Source organism: Mustela nivalis, assembly GCF_964662115.1.
Source record: "Mustela nivalis genome assembly, chromosome: 10".
In the NCBI taxonomy this organism is placed as follows: Eukaryota; Metazoa; Chordata; class Mammalia; order Carnivora; family Mustelidae; genus Mustela; species Mustela nivalis.
The window spans coordinates 24189290-24212333 of NC_139029.1; the positions used below are offsets into that span (position 1 = coordinate 24189290).

General features: G+C 47.6%; 1 protein-coding gene across 4 annotated transcripts in view; it reads right to left on the reverse strand.

The window, feature by feature from the left end:
- CSMD2 (CUB and Sushi multiple domains 2) overlaps positions 1-23044 on the reverse strand; it is a 607752-nt gene that overhangs the window by 158814 nt on the left and 425894 nt on the right. For all 4 annotated transcript variants that reach the window (XM_082686557.1, XM_082686556.1, XM_082686555.1 and 1 more), the window contains 3 exons: positions 21330-21486; positions 19405-19596; positions 14321-14447 (listed from right to left, as the gene is read on the reverse strand). In XM_082686557.1, coding sequence (XP_082542683.1) covers positions 14321-14447; positions 19405-19596; positions 21330-21486 — 476 coding nt within the window. The remainder of the gene's footprint in view (positions 1-14320; positions 14448-19404; positions 19597-21329; positions 21487-23044) is intronic.

Here is a 23044-nt window from a genome sequence, read left to right on the forward strand (position 1 = left end):
GAGAGAGGAAGATCACAAGAGAGGGAACAGCACACACAGAGGCTTATAAAACGTGGGGCTAGCCTTCCTGAATCCAGACTCCCTCCCACCCTTTTGATTCACCTTCTCTGTGCGGGGTACAGGGATTGTTCTGAACCACACTGTTCTTTCCTTCACCAAGTCCTTTAGGAGCCCCAGCTGCCATCCTCCAGTCCTCTCTGTTCTAGCCGTTTCCTTCTTGTCTTCTTGCTTCAGGGACTTCTCTCTGCCTGGAACATTCCTACCCTCCCATACACTCCCGTACCTGCCACCTGCAGTGGGCTGAGTTCAACCCCTTCAGTGTCACCTTAACTGGAATCGTCAGTGTGCCCTTAATGGGAAATCAATGCATCGTTGCAGATGTAATCAAGTTCAGATGAGGTCATCCTGGGTTAGGGTGGTCCCTAAACCCAAAGGTTGATGTCTTCATCAGAGAAAGGAGAGGGAGACTGGGATACAGAGAAGCAGAGGGGTCAGCGGGGAACAGACCATGTGAACACAGAGGTAGAGACTGGAGGATGTATCTATGAGCCCAGGGTGGCTGGCAACTACCAGAAGCCAGAAGAAGGTCACAGATTTTTCCACAGAGTCTTCAGGGGGAGCACCGACACCTTGACTTTGAATTGTGAGAAAGTATATTTTTGTTCTCGTTTCAAGCTATTCTGTTTGTTACTGCAGCCCCACATCTCATATACCCCCTGACTAGCATGTACCAGCTGATACCCCACACTCAGTGGGGACTTTTCCCTGGGTGTCTCCATATTGTGCACTGCCTCCCCATCCCCCACCGACCCCATCAACCCCATCCGGACAGATGGTCCCTCCATGTGCTCCCACAGCTTTGGACCCATTGGTGACATACCTATCTTACCAAGCTCCTTAACTGCTGTGTTTCTGACTGATTCATCTCTGTATCTTTGGTACCCAGCACCAGGCCTGGCCCATGTTAAGCTCTTGGTCTGGTTGAACTATGAATGAATGAACTGCTCACCACCTTGCAGGAATACCATAGTTCAGCCAAACTCACCTACTCTCCTTGTCAAGTGTGTACCACATGGTGAGAGGAAATGAAATCCTTTGTGCTAAGGAAGATACGTCCTATTTTGCCAGAGGTTCTAACATCTCTCTTTATGGCCCACATCCAGCTCCTTGCATCTTCCCACTGAATCTTTGGTGCTTTATCACTACCAAAGAAATAGGAGCTAGTGGCACCGACCCCAAGCCAGAGCTAGCAGCCTCGTCCAAACCCAGGAGACATGGGGAGGATGCAGTCATGGTCGCACACTGGCTAAGCCCAGCCTGGTAGGTTCTTTGAGTCTAGATACAGATACTAAGAGTCACACATCCAATCAAGAGAGAACAGGTATCGGATGCAGACAGCACTGATGGGAATATGGCATGTCTCTGACCCTAAGTGTGGTGTGATGGGTTCTATGGTCAAGGCATGCACAGAGCAGACCCCTACCTGGGTGGAGGGGGTGAGGCAGGCCCCCTGGAGGAGGTGACAACTGAGCTGAGAGTCTTGTCAGATGCACAGGCTGTGTGCAGATGAAGGGGGTGGATGAGGAACGTGGAAAGAAGAGGGAATGCCAGGGAGAGAACAGAGACAGCATAAAGACATGGGTGGTCTAGAGAGAGAAAAGTGCCAGTTCTTTGGGAGGACACAAGCATGGGGTGCAGGTGGTGGATTTGGACAAGCATGTCCAATGAGTTTACAGCGTGAAAGGCACATAAGGAAGGAAGTTTCTAGAGGATTCTGACTTTGGGATGAATGGGGAAAGAGAAGCCCATGGAGACTAAGACTAAGAGGTAGAAGGAAAAGCAGGAGAAGGTACAGTCCTAGAAGCCAAGATGGGGGAGAGTCTCAGAGGGACAGCAATAATGCCCAAGCTGCTGTGGAGAGGCAATAATCCTACATCCTATATCTATATTCTATATCTATATATAGGTATATCAATAATAGGATATATATATATATAGGATATATATATATATCCTATATATATATATCCTATGTCTATAATCCTAGTGACAGTGGTTTGTGCGGTGAAGGGGCAGGGCTGGGGACAGGGGCGGAAGACCAGTGCCCACCAAAGGAGGGGCTGGAGTTGGTCACACTGTCCTAAGTCTGGTGTCTGTTTTGCCTCGGATATAACATGGGTGCTCATGGGGACCAACAAATATACTGCTCAGCTCCTCAGCCCCACTGGTCTCTAGTTCCCTCTCTCTGGCTCCCTGGGGACTGTCCTGAGACTCTGCTCTCTCCAGGGCTGGGTCATCAATGCTCAGCTGGTTGCCACCTGCTTCAACCTCAGGGCACCCTGGATGGTGGGGCTGACCCTGTTCCAGGATCTCCAGACACCTTGTCTTACAGTGTCTCTGTAGAGTCCCACCTTCTTCCACAATCTCCTGGCAGCAGGTGCCCCAGGGAGGGCACTCCCACCCGGCCCTTGCTCCCCTACCACCCCCTACAAGCCTGCCACGGAAACTCCGCCGGACTTTGCTGGTAAGGGAGTAAGGCTCATGACACTCAGCTTCAAGGGCACGAAGAGATTTTTCATCAGAGTCTCAATCTAAAAAGCTAGGGGAACAGTGGATTCTCGCTGCAGGTGCCCGTACCTCTCAAGAGCTGTCCAGGCAAAACCTGCTTCTGAGATCTGGTCCTCAGTCCCCTCAGTCCCAAGGAAACTTGGACACCTTGGATGCTCTTTGGATTCTGCCAACCCCACTGCTTATAGGGAGCTCATCTGGATCCATTACATGTCAGACAGATACACAAAAGCAAGAAAAAAAAATCCACAGCATCTTGACATGTTGACTTCATTTGATTTCACTTGCGGCCCCCAAATGTGAAAGGGCCTTCGGTCCTCCAGGGCAACTGTTGCCACTCCATGAACCCAACGGATGGTGCAGAGGCACAAGTCCTAATGGTGGATCTTTATATCAGGGGAAAATGGCCCGTGAACAGACAGTTGCTGCCGGGGGGAGAGGGTTGGAAATCACCCCTGCCCCCAAATGAGAAGGAAGCCCAAATTATCCTCAGTGACACTGGCAACTACAATAAGAAAATACTTGTTTTATAAAATGCCCCCTTCTGAGCCACGGAGCTGCAAACTGACAATTAAACCATGATCATAATAGCAGACAATAATAATTAAAGCATCCTGCCATCCAAAGAGCAAAAACGGAGAAGACAGACCAAAGCCCAAAGCAAGCATTGGCGTCTAGAGCAAAATGAGAGGCTCTTATTTCCTGGGGCCAGCTGGTATCTGACAGAAAAAAGATTCTTTTGTTACTTCCATGAGGGAAAAAATGAACCTGAGCTTGGGGTCACTGCAGTGGCCGCGGTGATGGCGTTGTGAGAGGCTGGGGCAGTGCACAAATGCAGGACTTAGGCTACTGCTGTGTCTTTCAGCTTTCTTCACCAGTGGCCTTGGACTGGTTTCCTTCTTGTCATGGGCACCTTGTATGTGAAGGCTGTGTGACCGCCTGTCATGGACCGGAACCTGTCCTGGAGGTGTCAGGGATTTTGTGAGGACAGGTGTGTCTTTATTCTTCCCAGAAGAAATGTTGTCCATAAATGAAAGGTTCATGCCTCCTGAAGTGCATAATCCATAGGGAAAAAAACAGTGGCTATGGAATCAAAGACACAGCTTCACATCTTGTTCTGGGATTGCTCATCAGGTGACCTTGTGGAGTCTTGGTTTACTTCTCTGTCGAATGGCGGTAACGGCCTCCATCCAGCAGTGTTGCTGGGAGGATTATTGTAAATGAAATCACATATAAAGTACCTGGCACCAAGCCTGATACATAGTGCAAAAATCAATAAATGGTAAAATCACCTAAAGCAAAGTCTATTTCTGTTCTCTTTATTTTTATTGAAGTGTAACTAATACACAGTGTTATATTCATTTCAGGTGTATGACTTTTTTTTCCCCTTTTACTTGACTAAGAAAGATGTGTTAAGGTCCTTCTACGACTGTCAATTTCTTGTATTTATGACAGATTTAACTCTACATTTTCTTGGTCGGTTATTCGTTATGTAAAGATCCATGACTGTTAGCATTATCATAGCACAGGCACCTTTCCATGAAATAATTCCCTCTGTCCCTGTGGCTGTTGACTCTCCTTAGCTTGCTGCTGCATCACTCCAATCTCTGTATCTTGCCCTCTGTGTGTATAAAATCTCCCTCTGCTTCCCTCTTACAAGGATTCATGTGGCTGCATTTAGGGCCCACCCAGAGAATCCAGGAAAATCTCCTCATCTCAAGGGTCTTGATTTAATCACTGCTGCAAAGATTGTTTTTCCAAATAAGCTAATGTTTACAGGCTCCGGTCATTAAAACCTGAAGTCTTTTGGGGCCATAACTCAGCCTACTACAATGTCTTTGCGAGTTTTTCAAGAAGCCCCAGTGGCAATTTTCTGTGGCTTTTGTGCACATTAGATCTTGGCTGAATCAATGATTCTTTGGTCTTACAGCACCACTGTTCTTGGCCAATGATGTGAAGGAGGGGAGATTTTAGGCCTTCTTTCCTAAGAAAGGAAAGAAGAGCTCGTGCAAGGATGGTTCCTAATTCCATAAATGACCATTTTATTTGAGGAGGACTGGTTGTGTGCTTACCTGTGTGAGTGTGTTTTGTGAAAAGCTTTCAAGAATCTTTTATTATCCTTGGAACTGATCCATTTTTCATCAAGTTCTATCTAATTCGTTTTGGCTGGAACTCAGTGAGTCTGTTCAATTCACCAAGGACACTTCAGTCCAGTCCCTCCCTCTGTCCCTTCTCAGAGGAGTCTGCTCACAGTTTGTATTTTATTATTATACTCTTCTCCATCTGTGCTGCCTGGTTGGTCCTCTGTCTTCCACACTGGGTAACTTCTCTTTCATTATTTCCACACCCTTGCACTTTGTCTCTGCAGTCTCAGACAGACCCTCCAGATTGTCTCTTTCTTCAGTGCTTTTGTTTCTTACAAGGCAAGTGCTACTCTTGTAGATTTTAGCTACTGTGTCATTAGCTTCTTTTCATTCTTTACTCGTGGTTATCAAGGTCACTCTTTCTCAGGATCTCCCCTCCCGCATTCCATTATCCATCCTTCTGCTACCGATCATCCCTATTTCTTATATTTAAATGAGAATAGCATACATCTATCCATTTAGATTTTCTTTTGTTTACTATAATACAATCTTTTCAGAAAATATCTTCTTATTTCTTTAGGGAAATGATTCCCTTTTTTAAAGAATGGTATGTGTTATGTGGTATCACAAAAGTTTCTTTTATTTCTTTTTTGCTTGTTTACTTAGTCTTTTGAGAGGGTGAGCTCTCTCCTGGTCCAGTGTGGCCAGGAACGAAGGTACTCATTTCTTTTGTTGAATGAATGGAATCCCCCTCTAAGAAATACTGGAGTCCATTTTTGGCATGGTAAACTCAGAGTCAAGTTCACATCTGCTGGCCAATTCGACTATCAAGCGTAGCTCAGATGGGTTATTATTCTTGGATGATTTGAAGTAATTTGTGTTCTTTTTCTAGAGGTGATCCATGAAAACTAAATTGCTAGAGACCACCACCACTCCTACACTGACACCCAGGGAGTATCCATATCCTCTCCTTCAAAAACTTCTGAGCTCCTTTTGACGATTTCCCAATTTGTTGAAATCTCAAGTCTGACAAAGGGACGCCCCGCCGTGTATATGCTTATCTGCTCAGTTCCTGCAGGAGGTCAGCTCTCGCAGTGCAAGTACATGGACCTTCTCTGTTTAAGGTTTAACTCACTGTCACTGCTCAAAAACAAACCTTCTGGAAGCTGCTAAACCTGCAGCCGGGATTCCTGGCAAGAGCTACAAACAGAAGCTTCACTTCTGGTGCCTTCTGCCTCCTCTGGGCCAGCTGCCCACTTGCTGTCTAAGGGAAGCAACACTGACCGCAGTGGGGGATGGTGACCCTATGATTGATGGGAAACTGCAGGTGGGGACTCTGGGTCTCAGGCGTAGCCAGATGTTTTGTCTGGTCCAGGCTCCTCCCAGGAAGACAAGCTCCACTAGGCAGGGGTTCTGGTTCATCAAAACTACAGGCCTCTATCTCCCGGTAATCCTACAGCCGTGTGACCAACAACCAAGAAGGGAGCTTTCAGGTCACCCTTTGCATTAATCATTAAAGAGCATCCCTACAGTTAAAAATCGATAAACTAGGACCATAAGCCAAACATGAGCATTGGGAATGGAAATCAAAGCTTCCAGAACAAGTTTTCCCAGCCTCCATGGGCCCCAGATTTCCCTAGGAAAGGCACACCTGGAAGAGACCGTGTCTTCTCCCTTTGCCCCATTTCCCAGTCACACGAAGCTCTCCAGCCTAGTCAGATCTGTACTCAGAAACAAGCCTCAGTTCTTCTGAATATAACCAGGACCCCTCAGTTATCCTAGACTCCTTCCCTGGTTTCCTAGCCAATTTCTCTGCGTTGCCAACAATGATCTCCTTTTAGAAATGGAGATATCATTACATCACACTAGATGATGGGTTCCTCCAGAAAAAGCCCTTCCTCTCTTCCACATGCCTGCAAGGCTCTGACCTCCACCCAGCCTGGTAAGCTCCTACTGTGCTTTCAAACGGAGCTACCATAATCCCTCTTCTCCAGAACACCTTGCCCCTACCCCTGGCACCACCTGGAATTAGGAACCATCTTTGCACGAGCTCTTTGATTGTGTTTCACACGTAACTTCCACTACTGCATTTATCACATCACATTAGAATCTGTAGCAGGCCCTGTAGGATGGTCTGTCTGCACTCCATTTCCAAAAACTCTCATCTATCTCTACTACTGAAACTGTAAAAGCAAAACAAAATTGATTTCCCACTTTCCCAGCCAGGCATTCACGGCAAGTTCTGACTAATCAGATGTAGGAAGATGCCTGTAAAGATGGTGATTCTCACCGAATAAATACACAAACCCTCAGCATGGGGAAGCTCTGTGCCTTGGCTTCTCCCCTTTGAGACCGAAGTGCAGTGGGGTAAGCCAGAGGACAGCGTCCAGGGACAGCAGTGCAAGAAGAAAGATGCTGTCCTCCTGAGTGGCTACCCTGGGTCTGGATGGGACCTTCGCATCCTTGTTCCAAGAGAAAAGTGAACCTCCATCTGTTGAAGCCAGCTTTAGTCAGTTTTTCAGCTTCTATTCCTAACTGATAAAATGTCTATCTATAAGACTGGGACTTTCAAGGGAAAAGACTGTTTCTTATTTATATTTATACCCTCAGTACCTGGCAGAACGCCTGGCACTGAGTAAATGCTCCAAGTATTTTAATTGAACTGAATGTGGTTACTGTCTTCAAAATATTCCAATGGCTCCTCATTATACTGAGAAATCCATCTTGAGTTCTCATCTTGGCACACAGGGTCCTGCAGAGAGCCCTTGTTCCCCACACAACCTCATCTTCCCCGCGCAGTCCTCAGCCACATCAAGGAAGCAAGCAGTCTTTCGTGGACAGACCCTACATTTTGCCCTCTGTTTGTCCCTTTGCTCTTTCCCCCTCATTTGGAATGTTTGCCTCGATGCCTACAGGCAGGCCTTCTCTCTCTTCTCCATTACTGAACTTGGCTTACACTCACTTACAGTAACTACTTTGTCTTGGAGGGACCTGTTTGTTTGAATATTTTCCTCATAGAATGTGAGCCCCTGGAAGACAAAGACCGGCCTTAGTCCAATTCTTGTGTTTGCCACTGCACAGTCTCTGATACAGAGGAAGTGTTCAATGAGTGTTTTGTTAAATGGAACTACACTGGGATCAGAATGACAGGCGAGAGAAAAGCCTGGAGCTAAATGGAATGGGTCTGAAGCCCACATCCCTGGGTAACTGGGAGACATTCCCTTCTGAGCCTCACTGGTGTCATCTGTAAAATGGGGACAGTAATAACCGATCAAGAATGTGGTACACTGTATGTGTTTGATAAATGTTAGGTAGAGGGGAGGACCAAGAGCAGAAAGCTTTGCCTCCCTCTCATCTCCAGTTTTCCTCTGAGCTGGTCCACTGATTATAATAGGGAAAATGCTAGGCCAACATTGGAGACTGAGAAGAGGTCTCACCCAAAGGGGATCAAACGTCCATGTTCTACGACCTGACCACAGAGGAAAGAGCGACATGGAGGGTGCAGCTCACTGTCTGCTTTCCTGCTATTAGCTGCCAGGACTGGATGGAGTTCACTGGCCAGCCTGTCCCATTCCTGGCACTCAGGGGAAAAGCACCTGCCAAATGCTGCAGATACCCACCGTGTTCAAGGGCAGAATCTGACTGCCAGCCCAAGTTCGTCACACACACCCAAGAAGGGCCCATTTTCCTGCCTGCACCCCACCCAAGGCTGAGTGTGATCTCTGCAACTCCCCACCATCCCTCCTGGGCACGTTCGGCAAGGGATTATCCTTGCCTGGCTCCATGGGGTGAGGTTGACCACAGAGCCCTCTGATCACCTCCAGTGCTTGGCTGGGGTTGGGGGTGGTGGTGAGGAGAGACATCTGCAAGACTTGTCCTGTCTGTGCGCCTGGGAAGGGTCTCATGGAGGCCTGTGGACTTTCCCACATCTCATCCTATTTGGCACACCAAGGGGCATCTTGACACCTGCTCCCACCACCTGTGATTTTCAGGGATGACTTACAGCCTGCTGTGCTTAGGGTATGCCCCATCTGGGTAAAATGAGCAACCACCAACCCAGCCCCAGGAAGGAGTTCTCATTACTTGGGAATTTCATGCCAGACACTGTTCTGAGTGTTTAGATAGGATAACTCACATCCTCATAACAACCTTAGATCGCAGGGACCACCTTAAATCACCATTTTACAGATAAGAGAACAGAGGCCCAGAGCACCTGTTTAAAGATCTTCCCAAGCTGCACAGCTCATCAGAGTGGTTGGCAATCTGGTGCCAGAGTCCAACTCTGAGCTACAACTTGATCCTGAATGAACAAAACCCCTGGGATGGAAAGAGAAGCAGCTCCTCAGAGGAAATGAGCTGACAGATCAGACAAAATGGCCCAGCTGCAAAATGCAGTAAATGCAGGAAAAAACAGGCGACATTGTAAAACACAAAACATAAGCTCAAAACATAAATCGTATTCTCAGGGAGATGCAAGATGATAATACATTGAAAAAACAAAAGTAGGCTGTCAAGAGCAATCTGAAAACAACAACAACAAAAATAGTTTCCTTAAAATAAAAATGAAAACAACAAGTTTTCCAAAATAAAGGAGAACAAGATAAATGTTGTTGAAAACAGAATTGATGAAAACACAAGATCCCTGGCAGAGTAAAAAAAAAAAAGGATAAAAAATCCTCTCAGATTACTGGGGGTTAAACAAAGCTAATTAAATCAAATCAGCTAACAACAACAAGAGTTAAAAATGAAAGAAAGCAATAAAGAAGCATCGCCTGTTTCGGTTGAAAAAAGGCATAACACGTTCGATGAAAAAGAAATATACAAAACCCTGTGCTCTTTTCACTTTCTTCAAATATACACAGAACGTGAAGAAGACAAAAATTCCAAAGGTAAAAAGGGCACAGTGTGATAAAAATAACAAAGATCATGTGAAATATATATAGTCAATTAGTACATTAAAAAAATTTTAAATCTAAACTGAAACGAGAGACCATCTAAAATTCAACCTAGTTGAGCACTCTGTAAGGAAAAAAAAAAACAACCCCCTCCCCCAAAGGAAAATATACTAAGAACTGAAAGCAGCAAAGACAATTAGATATCATTTTGTCCATCAAACTGATAGACACTGACAGGGTTGACAGCAGCTCATGATTCCGTGTGGGGAGCCAGGCTTTTGGTGGATGTATAAATTGCTGCAGTCACAAGAAGGAAATCAAGGTCATATATTAAAATTTGCCTTCTAAGAATATATTCTAAGGAAATAATTGGACAACAGTTCAAAGGTTCACGTATAAGGCTGTTCACTGGAGTGAGAAACTGAAAATATTTACTTTATTAATAGGGGAGTGGAAAAATAAATGATAGTTGCACCTACAACAGAATCCTCTGTCACCATCGAACAGGATGAAGCTGATCTATATATTGACATCTTAATATGATGATAGAGGATTAAACAGTACATCAAAAGCAGGCCACTAAGCCATGCATAGAGATGATCTTGTTTTAGAAACCGTGTTTACTGCAACAGCTTGATGTATATATCGCCACACAAAATATCTAGAAGAGCAAGTGGAACCAATGGTTATCTTCTGTGAGGTGTGCGAAGGAGACCAGAGTAAGATTAAGGGGGCTTATGATCTCTACAGATTTCTTTATTTTTTACATTTTGAGTTTTTAATTTTTTTTAAAGATTTTATTTATTTATTTGACAGACAGAGATCACAAGTTGGCAGAGAGGGAGGCTGAAAGAGAGGGGGAAGCAGGCTCCCTGCCAAGCAGAGAACTCAATGTGGGGCTCGATCCCAGGACCCTGAGACCATGACCTGAACCAAAGGCAGAGGCTTAACCCACTGAGCCACGCAGGCACCCCCATTTTGAGCTTTTTAAAACAGGTGTATTTTTTTAAAATATAGAAACGTTCTATAAAGATATTCCCAATTAAAAAACAATAATTACATCTTACTCTGAATAAGGACTCAAACATAAAAGGGGCTTTACGTGTTTGTCTTAATTAGGCCTAATCATGAATTCCCTTAACTTTGCTGCTGGTTATAAGAGTGAGGGGGGTGGGGGACCACAGGGGAGGAGGAGCGAGAGAAACAGGGAAGGAGGGAGAAGGAGGGAGAGAGAGGAGAGAGAACAGGCATGAGCACAGATGTGTGTGTGGACACTGCGCACACTGTCCGGGAGCATCAGCTGGGCTGGGGGACTGAACAAGAAAGGGAAAGGCATCCTGTGGCTCGTCTCCATCCCAGGAGTTCTGTTGTTCATTCAGGATCTTGTTGTGGCCCAGCGTAGCTGGAAGCGCCCTCTGCTCCCTTGGCATCAGCTCCCGGAGGCTGCGAGGCCGCCAGAGGGAGGGCGGAAGCTACCTTCACCTTCTCACTGCTGTTCCCTGTCGCGGAGGCCTTGCACACACATTCAGCCCCACTACTTTATTGTCCTCACTGTGTCACCCTGCAGAGGATAGCTGGTGACTCTGTCTCGATCTTCTCTTCCTGAGGGCCATGAAGAGGTCCTCCTGGCTCCCAACCGGCTCACCCCACGCTCACCATTCCCCTCAGTGACAGCGGTCCTCACCCCTGCCCAGAAATTCCATCACTGATTCCTTGTGCTCGCCTGTCAGCTGCTCCTACATCCCTCTGTGCTCCTCTGGTCCTTGTTCTAAACCTTCCCTCCTGGGGATGAGGCTGTCTCGGGAATGCTAATGTCGCTCGGTCGTGGATGAGCAAATCTGCTTTAGAAAGTGCTTGCCCGAGGATTTACAACTGGAACACCATGAGGTCCACAATGGGCTCTTGAGTGATTCAGCAAAAAAGGATAGAAGAGAGAATGCATATATGGTGAAATATTCATAATGGTTGAGTCTAGGGGGCAGGTGTGTAGGTGCTCGTGTGCTGTTCTTTCAACTTTTCTGTGTATGTTACCTACTCTGTGCTATGCAGCAAAACCTAGGGAGACAGAAGAAACTACACTTTCCCTGTCCACTGAGGAGAGTGAGACCATCTATGATCTGGGCCTGGGGCCTGACCACACCCAGTCACTTCCCTTCCCAGCAGGCTTCCTCCCCTGCTACCTGCAACTTCCTCTCCATCCTTCAGCTCTTTTGTCCCCTTTTCCAGGACAGCATCTCTGGTCTCCTGGCTGCCTTTTGTTCCCCACCCCTCCCTACTCCTCCGTCTCCCTGTGTATATGCACATATCACCCCTTTGCCAGTCTGGGTGTCCGGGTCTTGATTGTGCATGTGACACCAGCACCTTGCTCAGCCAATACCATGTGTTAGACAGACAGGTGGTTGTTACAAGAATCAGTGAACAAGTGAGTGAGAGATGCTCCAAGGTAGGGAAGCAGGAAAGCCTCCTGATTTGCATATATGCACATTACCGTAAAAGAGTCATTATACCCCTGATTCCATCATTGCTCATTTAACACTTATTGAGGGACTATCATGGATCCGCTAGTCATATAACCTCCTTTTGGACCCAAGTCCTGCTTGCTTCAGTTATTCATTCATTCATTCATTCATTCATTCATCCATCACTGGACACTTTGTGGGGCCAGGTGCTAGGGGCACTGTGCTGAGAGCTGGGAGACTTGCAGAGATGAATCGGGCAGAGACCATGGCTCTGGCTGGGCAGATAAGACAGGAGCACAAAGAGAGGATGAAAGTGGTCAATGTCATAAGGGAAATGCAGATCATGGGCAAAGGGAGTTCAGAAGAGGGGGGCAGACTCCTAGGAGTCCAAGAGAGGGAACCAGAAGACTTCCTGGGTGAGCTGACACACACACTTGGCTTTGAGGGATGTGGAATTTCAGACATAAGCCTCTGAAGGGAGGAGAGTATTGCAGGGAAAGCAGAGTGGAAACAGAGGCACAGAGCGAGGCCACGAGCCTGGGTATGCATAGGAGCCACCAGCTGCTTGGCTTTGTTGGAGTGCCCCTGGAGAGAAGGGGTGGGAAATGAGGTTGGGCAGATAGGTTGAGGTCATGAGGACCTTGAAATCCAGGATATGTTTAGCTTCTGTGAGCTTGGGTGTCATGGAAGATTTCTAATTAGCGGGTGAGCTGGTCAGGTGTGCTTCCAGAAGCTTATTCCAACAGAAATGTGCAGGATGAATTTGTATATTTAACTTGTCCCCCTAACAGTGCACAACCCCTAAGAGTGCTGCTGACCTCATTTTGCACAGGGCTTAGTTCAAAAACGTGCACAGAGCAATCACTCAATGCATTTCTTTAACTGTAATTGAACTGAGTCTAAGGACCTGTGTACATCAGCAAATACACAAATGTCTATATCTCTTCCAGCAACGTATCCATTCTGCCAATTCCTTTTAACTGAAATCTCTCTGGGGCATAATCTTCTCTAGCTACACTTCTTGCCTTGGCTCCCCACTATTGCAAATCCTCCACATTTCATTCCTGGGTCACTGCGGTAGACTCCTGACTGGTTTTTTTCACATGAGCTCTCTCCACTTTAAATGACCCTGATGGGAATGACCCTGCTCAAGAACTACCATGGCTCCCTCTTGTCTGCTGGCATTCACAGTCCTCCATGACCACACCGTACTTCACCCTCTCTACCTCCCTTTCCTTGTTCACATGCCTCCCCCTCTCTAGCCAGACTCTGTCTCCTCTCTAATTGCCTTTCGATCCTCCTTCAAGACCTCTGCTCATCCTGCCACCCCAACCTAATCCTTTCCTCACAGCTCATCTGAACCACAGCTCAAGCAGGCCCAGCTTTGCCAACAGTGTGAATAATACAAAGATTCAGATAAACTTGTTTTATCTGTGGGACTCACTGTGCAAACTGAGACACACTATGCATTCCCTTGGGATCTCAGTGTTCTCATCTATTAAATGGGACTGAGAACAATGTCTATTTTTTATTAGGACTTACTATTAGTAAAGAACTGATAAGAGGATAGACATGCCAGGCTCTGGGATGGGTAAAATGGTGATGTTCCTTTCTTCTCTGACTTTTTGGAACTCCCGTAAATAATTCCTGCCGGTCAGACGCTTGTATGGAAGGAAGTTATATTTTGAGGGAGTATGTATGCAATATCAGACACTGCTGGGATTTTGTAATTACTCCCTCTGCAACTCTCAAACATTAGCATTTCTGCCCTCACTTTACAGATGAGGAAACTCAGACTGAGAAGAGGAAACAATCTGGGATCACACCACTCTGAGCTGATAACTATTATCAGAAGTATTACCACAGAAGTATTCCTAGATATTTACCGTGTTCCCAGTACGATGCTGGGCACCTTGCACTCGCTGTCCCATTTAAGTCTTTCCCCCGAGATGCTGCTACTACAATAGCAAATAAGGGCTGTGCCCCAAGTCCTGCAAACAGCAGGTGGCAGGGTTGGGATTCCTGCTGGAGTCCATATGACCTCCAGCTCTGCTCTCAGCTACTCTGCCGTGACTGTGCCATTGAGGCCAGAGAGTTGTCTGAACTTGGACAGCAGTCCTGTGAGGCCGAGACTGGCCTCTCCAGGTTTTCCATGGGCCCCAACCTGAGCCTGGGGTCACAGCAACCACTGCTGATCACAAGGGCCTCCAGGGGAGGTGGGCAGGTCAGCCACTAGTGAGGGGCCCAGCAATGATGCTGGTGATGACTATCCTGAATGGCAAGCAACGGGGACTTTGCCAGCCGTGACACTTACCCGATGGTGCAACCAGCATCAGCCTCGATGGTCCAGATGCAGTTGAGATTGTGTTCGTAGGGAGCCGGATACCCGGGTGACAGCACCTGTCCCGCCACCTCTCCTTTCACTGTCCCTCCACACTCAGCTGAAAGAAATCCCAAAAAAGTGAGCTTTATGGGGTGGCCTGCATGGCCAGCAGGGACTCAGTGTCTCCTCCTGTCAGTATACCCAAGTTCCCTCCAGGTGACTGAGCACAGCACATAGAAAGGCCCCTGGATGCAACTTGTATTCACAATCTACAAAGAACCCCTACAACTTAATCATGAAAAGATAAACAGCCTGATTAAACAATAGGCAAAGCATCTGAACAGACATTTCTTCAAAGAAGGTATGCAAATGGTCAGCAAGCACATGAAAAGCTGCTCAACATCATTAGTCATCAGGGAAATGCAAATGAAAACCACAGTGCCTCACGTCCACAAGGGTGGCTGCGATCAAAAAGCCAGACAGGGCAAGTGTCGGTAAGGATATGGGGGAACAAGAACCTGTACACATTTGCTGGTAGGAAGGCAACACAGGGCAGTTGCTTTGGGAAACTGTTTCATAGGTCCTTAAATGGTGGCATGTAGTCACCGTAGGACCCTGCAATTCCACCAGTAGGCACAGACCTAGGAGAATGAAAGCATACGTTCACACAAAAATGCTCACAGCAGCCTGATGCATAACAGCCCAAAGATGGAAACAATCCAAATGTCCATCAGCCAATGGACGGATAGACAAATAGGCTGTAATCTGTATGATGGAATAGTATTTGGTCATAATAAAGGATGAAGGACTGCTACCTGCTGTAACAGGAATAGACTTGAAAACATGATGCTAAGTTAAAGAAGCCAGGCTCCAAAGGCCACATAGTCTATGATTTGGTGTGTATAAAATGTCCAAAACAGAATAATCTGTAGAGACAGAAAGTACAGTGGAGGGTGCCAGGACCTGGAGGGGGTGGGCAGGTGGGAGGGACTGCTAATGGGTGCAGGGCTTCTTTTGGACAGAGACGATGTTAAAAAATCTGATTGTGGTGACGGTTGCAAATAGACTGGGAATAGACTAAAAAGCACTAAATGGTACACTTTAAAAGGATATGAATTGTATCTCAATAAAGCCATTTCTAAAAAGGTCCCAGGGTAGAGGGCTGACAGCCTACTCTGAGTCTAAACTCCTTGAAGCCTCCCTGGCCATGTGCAGACACGTGCACCTGTGCTTTCAGCCCCGGGGCTTGGGCAGGGTGCCACGAATATGGAGGCAAGCAAGACGCTGCATCCTTCCTCCTGAGAGCTAATGTTCTAGGAAAGGAGATAGCCACTGTGGGCCCCAAAAGAGGCACATTGGTGGTAGATGACAGCTTAGAGAAGTAACTACTTCCCCTCGCATGGGGCAGGGGGAGTCGTGAAGGAGAAACAGGAGTGGATTGCGCTGGCTGGGTGGCAGGGGTGGTGTTGGGGGCACAGCAGGAGAGAGGAGAAAGGGCAGATGTCCTGGCGGTTGGCAACAGCGTGGCAGATGGGGGCCAGGGGAGGAGATGGGGGTGGGAGACAGGGCTGTGATGTTGGCCCAGCGACGGACAGGCAAGGGAGCAGTGCATGAGGCTAGTGTCTATGTACTCTGTTGGGGAAGAACTGGTCACCTTACATGCTAGTGAACTTTACATGCTAGGAAGTGCGCTCTGGGAGAAACCTAAAGGGCATGAGGAGTGGAACTGGAGGCAGGGGACCAGTGCAGAGATCTACACTCCCCACTGGAGCACCTAGTCACCCAGGTCAGAAGCTGGTGATCTTCTGGCTTTCTTTCTCCTCACATCGGATCTGCCTCCGAGACCCAGCCCCTGAACCTCTGGGGCGTCTGTCACATCAGTGCCCTATGGCCCCACTGCTAGAGCCCTGTCCTAGGCCCTGGCCATCTCTGGGGTGGCACAATTGCCCACTCTCCCCCCAACAGTGCCACCAGATGGACCTTTCTAGAATACACACTGAGTCATTGCTTGCTTCAAACCCTCCTTCCCAGAATGAAGTCCAAGCTCCTGGAGGGGTTCCCTTTGCCCTCTTGAGTCCCCTTCTGACACCCTTCGGTCCAGTTAAGCCTCATGAATGCTATCAGCAGGAACACAAGGCCTCTTCATGCCTCCACAGGGCCTGACAGCCTGAAAACATCTTCCTTGGGGGACATTTTGTGGGCCCTCCCCTCCCAGGGGGAGTTGCCTGTGTCCTCCCTTTGTCTTCGTTTTAACACAGGCAAGTTTTTAATCACAGCACGAGTACCGTGTTACAGTCATGTCTATCTCCTTCTCAAGACTCCAGACACCTTGGCAGTGGGGACCCTGTCCTATTCCTATTTGCACAACCGGTGCTGCTGTAGTGCGTCACACGTTACAGACATCTTAGTAAGTGTTTACAGAAGGGGGGATACATGGATGATCAGATGAACAAGCGGCACTTACTACTTCCTGGGGAAACTACTATAAGGACTTACGTCAAGGAAGCACGAGTGAAAATGAAGAGCAGGAGGTTTACTACAGTGTTTTTTAAGAGACGGGATGATTGAGCAAAATCCTAGAAGAAACTGAAGAAGATGGGATCACGGTCGCAGGTGGAAGATGGGCCTTCATCTTCCTTAAGCGTCTCAAGATCCTCATGGCCCCACAGAGGGGCACCATGGCAGTGTTAGGAAGGAGGCACTCTGCCAGTAGGCCTGCTCCTGAGACCGGATCCTTGGCTCGCGCTTGTTACCATAGGGTGCTGCTGGGCCAGGAAGTGCCTACAGGACGCAAGGCTGAGTAGGCCATGTTGGGGAGTTGGTGAGGGCAAGAGGACGGACTGTGAGCTGGGGAAAGGAAGTCTGTCTGGCCCCACAAAAGAGGCGGGTAGTGGAGAGGTGGCGGGACATTATCCATGCCTGGGCCAGAGCTTCCTTCCCTATTCCAGGTGGAGAAGCCCCTCCTTCCCCCCTCAAGGTGAGTGTTTGGAGGCAGCAGCATGGAGGCAGGGGGCTCTTCCTTATAGACACTACTGCTCTTTTCCCCATGGTCCCAACATCTGGAGGCTGGCACGTGGGTGGGAGGAGTCCAGAGGCCAGCAAGCTGCAGATGTACTGATAAGACCAGAAGGCTCTCCTCTTTCTGCTCTTTGCCCTTCTTCCCATCCTTAGAGCTTTGGCTGCCTCCTTTGGGCTGAAGGGTCCAATCATCAATAAAGAAAGCCACAGTGGTCATTTCTGCTCGACTGTGATAGAGTCCACCACAACATGACATATGTAAAACTATACACCCGCCACCCCAGATACACAGCTTCCCTCCTCTATGTAGGGTCTGAGGGAGTCTCAGTGGGGAAACCTCCGAGGTTCAAAATAAGTACCCTTACTAGCACCACTTGAATGGATCTGCTAAGTTCAGCCCAGCTGGCACAGCTGATATTCAAAAGAGCCTTACAGTGCATCCTTTCGGCAAAGCACGCCACTGTCTTGTACTGTGCATCATCTCCTTCCTATTTCACTTGCTCTGGCTTGCCTGTGATATTGTGCTGTCATCCGCTGACGCACATGTCCTCCTCGCTGGCCTGGGATCTGCCCTAGTCAAGGTTCCTTGTGCCCAGCATAGGGCCTGGCACGTGAATGAAAGCAGGGGACACAAACAGGGATGCAGGGAGAAAGGGACGGAGCGTGCCTGCTAGCTGGGGCGATCTTAAGCACAGAGGGAGGGGAAGACTCTCTAGGCTACTTAGAGGTCGCATGCTGATCTGTCCACTGTCAGGCTTAAAATCCTTTCCTTCAGGCCCTCTGTTGTGTAACAGTGTTGAGCATCCTGTTAACATGGAGCTGTCTAGGGAAAAGAATATTGGCCATTACCAACACTCACCATGCAGGTTCACCTCTCCAGCCCTCATGCAGGCTCAGGCTAGAAGCCCAGCCCCCATCCACCTCCTGCTGGTGAATTTTTACCCATCCTTTCAAGTCTGCAAAACTTCCCCGCATTTTCCCAACACTTTGCCCGTAACTCTTTGCATAGTGCTTATCTTGTATTATAATTATCTGTTTATGTGTCTATTTGCCTTGCTAGGCTATAGGCTCCCCCAAAGCAGGGGAAAATGCTTCATTCTCCTTTTTTAAATTTCTCTGTTTCTGTACATACCCAAACATACAACTGCATCAATTCTGTGGCACTTGGTAGGAACTTAAATGTTTTCCCAGTGGATGTTTTGTTCTTATAAGATTAGCCAGTGCTGTACAATAGACATGCTGAAGTTGTAGCACCAGGGGAAGGGGACAGAGGGAACAGCCTGGGGTCCAGGGATGGGGAAGCGGGACAAAGCAGTGTGATGGGAACCTTGATCTGCAGGGAGGTAACAGTGAGGTGGGGAGGTGCAGTGAGGTGGGTGGCGACAGGGGAAGAGACCAACAGAATGACAGGTTCTGCCTACTTCATACTCCTGCCTTGGACCAGGCTTCTCTCATCCTATGACACATGGAGAAAGCTTAGAGAGAGCCTCTGCTGACATTCTGGAAGCAGCACAGGCTTAAGAATGTGGCCACTCATTATTACATTCTTTCTCAAGAATGAGATAGACGCTAGCTCATTATCTTACTCTTTCATCCGACTTCCCCCAGAAAAGGGAGCATAAGCCCCATTTTGCCTATGGGGAAACTGAGGCCCAGAGTGAGTGGGAGGCTTGCTTGAGTCTGGGTGTTGCAGGAACCCTTGGAACCCAGGCCAGTGCTCCACCTCTTCCTACTTCACACTCCTCCCTTTCCTTTGTCGCCAGCATTACAGTTCTGAGGGCATGACTTGGCTGTGGTCCCACCTGGCTCAACGTGTGACACTGGCAAGCTCCCTGCCTGAGTGTGCTGCCGCACAGGGGGGAATGAGGTATGAAAGTGAGGGAACGGAGAAGGGGGGCAGGGCGAGGGTTGGCTCCTGTGACAGCACTCAGTCCAATTAGGCAGCTCCAAGGCACTGGTATGCAGGGTCCAATGGGAGAGCCTTCACAAGACCAGAGCTGGGAACCTGGGACTTGGGGGGGCCCAAGTGGTCACTCGAAGAGCAAGAGGCCTCCTACCGACACAGGTGGGGAGAGGCCGGTCCCACGTCCTGCGCTCCCCACTCAGACACAGCAGTTCCTCACTGCCCCGCAGGCTGTATCCTGGGTCACAGCTGAAGGACACAGAGCTTCCAGCAAAATGGCCTCCATCGTGAACCTTGTAGCCAAACTGGGGGGTTCCTGGATCCTCACACTTGATGAGTTCAAAACCTACCGAAGAGAGGAGAGAGAGAGAGTAAGCAAGACCTGCCATGGCAGAAGCTATATGCCCTTTCCTCCCTCAGTGTGAGGCCCGTGTCCTCATGGAAGCCACCAGGCACCTGCCCCTGGCTTCCGCCAGCCTCACTGCTCAGGGGGCCCACACAGCTGTGCTCAGGAAAAGAGCTGCATGCAGGATTCGCTCCTGGCTGCTGTGTGGAAATGGCTTTCTCCCAGGGCAGCTTTTAATAGTTTCCAGACATAGGGTCTGGGTTTTCTATTTCCTTTGTTTGACCCCCAGAGCATTTTGTTAGCAGGGCTGCTCTTTTCGTTTTGCTCGCTGGGACATTCTGATGGGATCATGTAATAGGGAAACATCACTACAAATGCATGTTTCAAAGTTCAAATTATGTCCTGTTTAAATAGTCTATTGAGAAGGGCTGTGGAAGGCTTATGCAGGATGTCTACAGAGCCTTGCTACATGGCGCTTCACATTCCTTATCCACAGGGGTCTTGTCGGGAAGGGTAATGAGTGAGGACACTGGCCTTGTTCAGTGAATCGTTCCAAAGTCACACATTCCCAGATGATGGAGATGGAATTCGCATGCAACTTTATTCAATCCTCTTCCCCCAGGCACGGACCCCTGGGCCAGATGGCCTGGGGCCCAGGCAAGAGGAATTGTGGGTGGATTCACTGGTTTTCTAACAGCTTTATTGAGATATAATTCACATAGTGAACACCCACCCATCTGAAGTGTTTGATGCAGTGTCTTTTAGTATATTTGTAAAGGTGTGCAACTATCATCACAATAAACCTCAGGGCCTTTTCATCACTTCTAGAAAAACCCTATACACATTACCCACCCTGCCCTTGGCAACCACCGATTTCCTCTCTTTCTCTATGAATTTGACTACTTCGGACAGTTCATATAAATAAATCATAGAACGTGTGGCCTTTGTGACTGGCACCCTTCACTTAGCAGTGTTTTCAAGGTCCATCCATGGTGTAGTGTGGATTAGTGCTTACTTTCTTTTTGACAGCTGAATAACATTCCATTGTATGGATGGATACATCATGCTTTGTTTATTTATTTATCAGCTGATGGATACTCACTGGATTTTAAAATAACCTAGAAAAGCAAATTTTTTTGGCATCTCCTGGGCGAGTACAGGAGCTTAAACCAATGAACACAGGGCCTCCAAGCCACAGTGTGGAGATGTAATCCCAAATACCCCGGGGCCATGTACAAACCTGGTGCTTTCTGTTTTTGAAATCGCGGAAATAAAAGTCAAAGCTAAGAGCACGGAAAGAGGGGAAGAATCAAGACTGAAGTCTTTAGGGAGTAGTGCAAAAGAACATAATCACACATCAGTGTTTGCAGGTTTTATATGCATGTTTTACATCTAGCTGTAGCTGAACCTTATATTATAAATGCTGTGATTAGGAAAGGCTTTGTTTGGTTGCCTTAGATAAAAGTCTCGATGTTTGTATTTTGGAAGTATTAGTAACAGGTATGCCGTGACTCTCAGTTAACCATAGATGCAAACCTTAGAGCAGATGCTAAGTGGCTGCTTACCCAGAGCACAGGCACAAGGTTTCAGAGGAAACAGTCCACTCAGCATACGCCAGTCCAAGAAAACCAAACCTTCTAAATGAGGGGTGACGTCCCGGAGCCTGACCTCCCTGTTTGGGGGACCAGGGAAGGACTGAATTCATCGTCCACTCCAATGCAAGAGAGACTTACTGGAAAACTGCAGCTCAAAGCCCTTGCTGGTATTCTCGGTATCAGTGATGAAATCAAGCCACAGACTGCTAGATGTGCTGTTCAGAGTCACCCCCATCATCTCCGAACGGCTGAACACCCCCAGCAAACGGGCGGAGTTGTTGTTGCCGTCATAGACCTGGATGTACGAGAGACCCCCAACCCAATGTCAGTATGGCCTTATTTTGAACAACAGTTTCTCATCTCATAGCCTATATTTCCAGAGTTTAGCACCAGTGCTGACCGTTGGAGGGGCCATGAGCCTCAGATGCAGGGAAGATGGCACAGAGAGCTAGCAATGGAGCAAGTGATCAGCCCCTCATGTCTCTACTCGGTGCCCTTCTGTGCCCAGCCCGTCTCAGTGTGAATCCAGTCTCTAGGAACTCCTTGTTGTTCTAACCTTTCCAGTGGAGCTCTGCTCTGTCCCCCAACCCCCAGATGGCACCAGCTTACTCTTCAGCAGCCTGGGCAGGCCAGGATGGGGCCGCCTGAAGGCCCAAGCCATCTGTTTCTGCAGACAGGCACACTGAAAGCATTAGACAGCTCTGCATTGCTAAACAGTCCTGTCCTTCCAGATGAGACAACTGTCCTTCTGCCTAACCCTACCCCACTGGGGCAGTGGCCTATCTTGATGACCTATCTAGACATGGGCCATCATGATCCAGCAGCACAGAGTAAAAATGACCAGTGTGTTATCGTGCCTTTCCTCTCCCCAAGCTCAGCCTCTGTCCCTGCCCTCCTAAAATGAGGGCTCCAGCAAGGGCCTGCTGGGCTTGCCAGGGGTGGAATTGTGCAGGCATCTGGCTTCCCCAACACCCATCTGTCCCCTGAACTTCTGAGCACTAGCAAAGACAACAGTCATCAGAATAATGAACTGGCTCCCCAGGTTCTGAGGTTGCTGCTCCTTTCCAGATAATTGTACAAATAACAACAGAAGTTGTGATTGAGTGAAGGACCCCCCTAGTGCTCTGGTAAATATCAAAGATGGGATCTATGGGTGGGTGATGAATATTTGTGCATGGCTCGGGATGTGGTGCCAGCTGCCAGCAAATTGGAACAATATTTCCATTCTACTATTTATGAAGCAAAGCCTTCTAAAAGAAGCCATCCTTCAAGCTAACAGTGCTATATATTGTAGAGATTTGTTCAGACCCCTGGGAGCCTCAAGTCTGTTTCCAGATTCCATGTACAATATCACTGAGAGTTTGAGAGAATTCTGGACTTCCAACAGACAGAGAGATGACACCAGCTCAAAGAGTTTAGCCCACTGAGACATCCAAGTTGCTAAATAAAAATATTTATGGTGCATAAACAATGAATTTTGGAACTCTGAAAAAAAAATAAAATTAAAAAAAGTTTTTAAGTTTTTTCTAAATATAATATCTTTATCTATAAATATCAATTTGAAAATGACTTTAGCTAATCTGCCCTGCTGTATGTGACTACAATGAATTTATTCACCTTTAAAAAAATATTTGTACCCATGAACACATACTGGAATTAATTGATCAAGTCATTAGTTGTCAACACTTGCTGACATCACAATAGGAAAAACAGAAGAGAATCAACCATATATCATGTACACCACTATTTATGGAGTCATTATGCTAAAAAAAAAAAAAAGAAAAAGAAAATCAATCCTGAATTGTATCAAGTCACTGGATCCAATTTTAACTTATAGGAACTACAGAAGATGG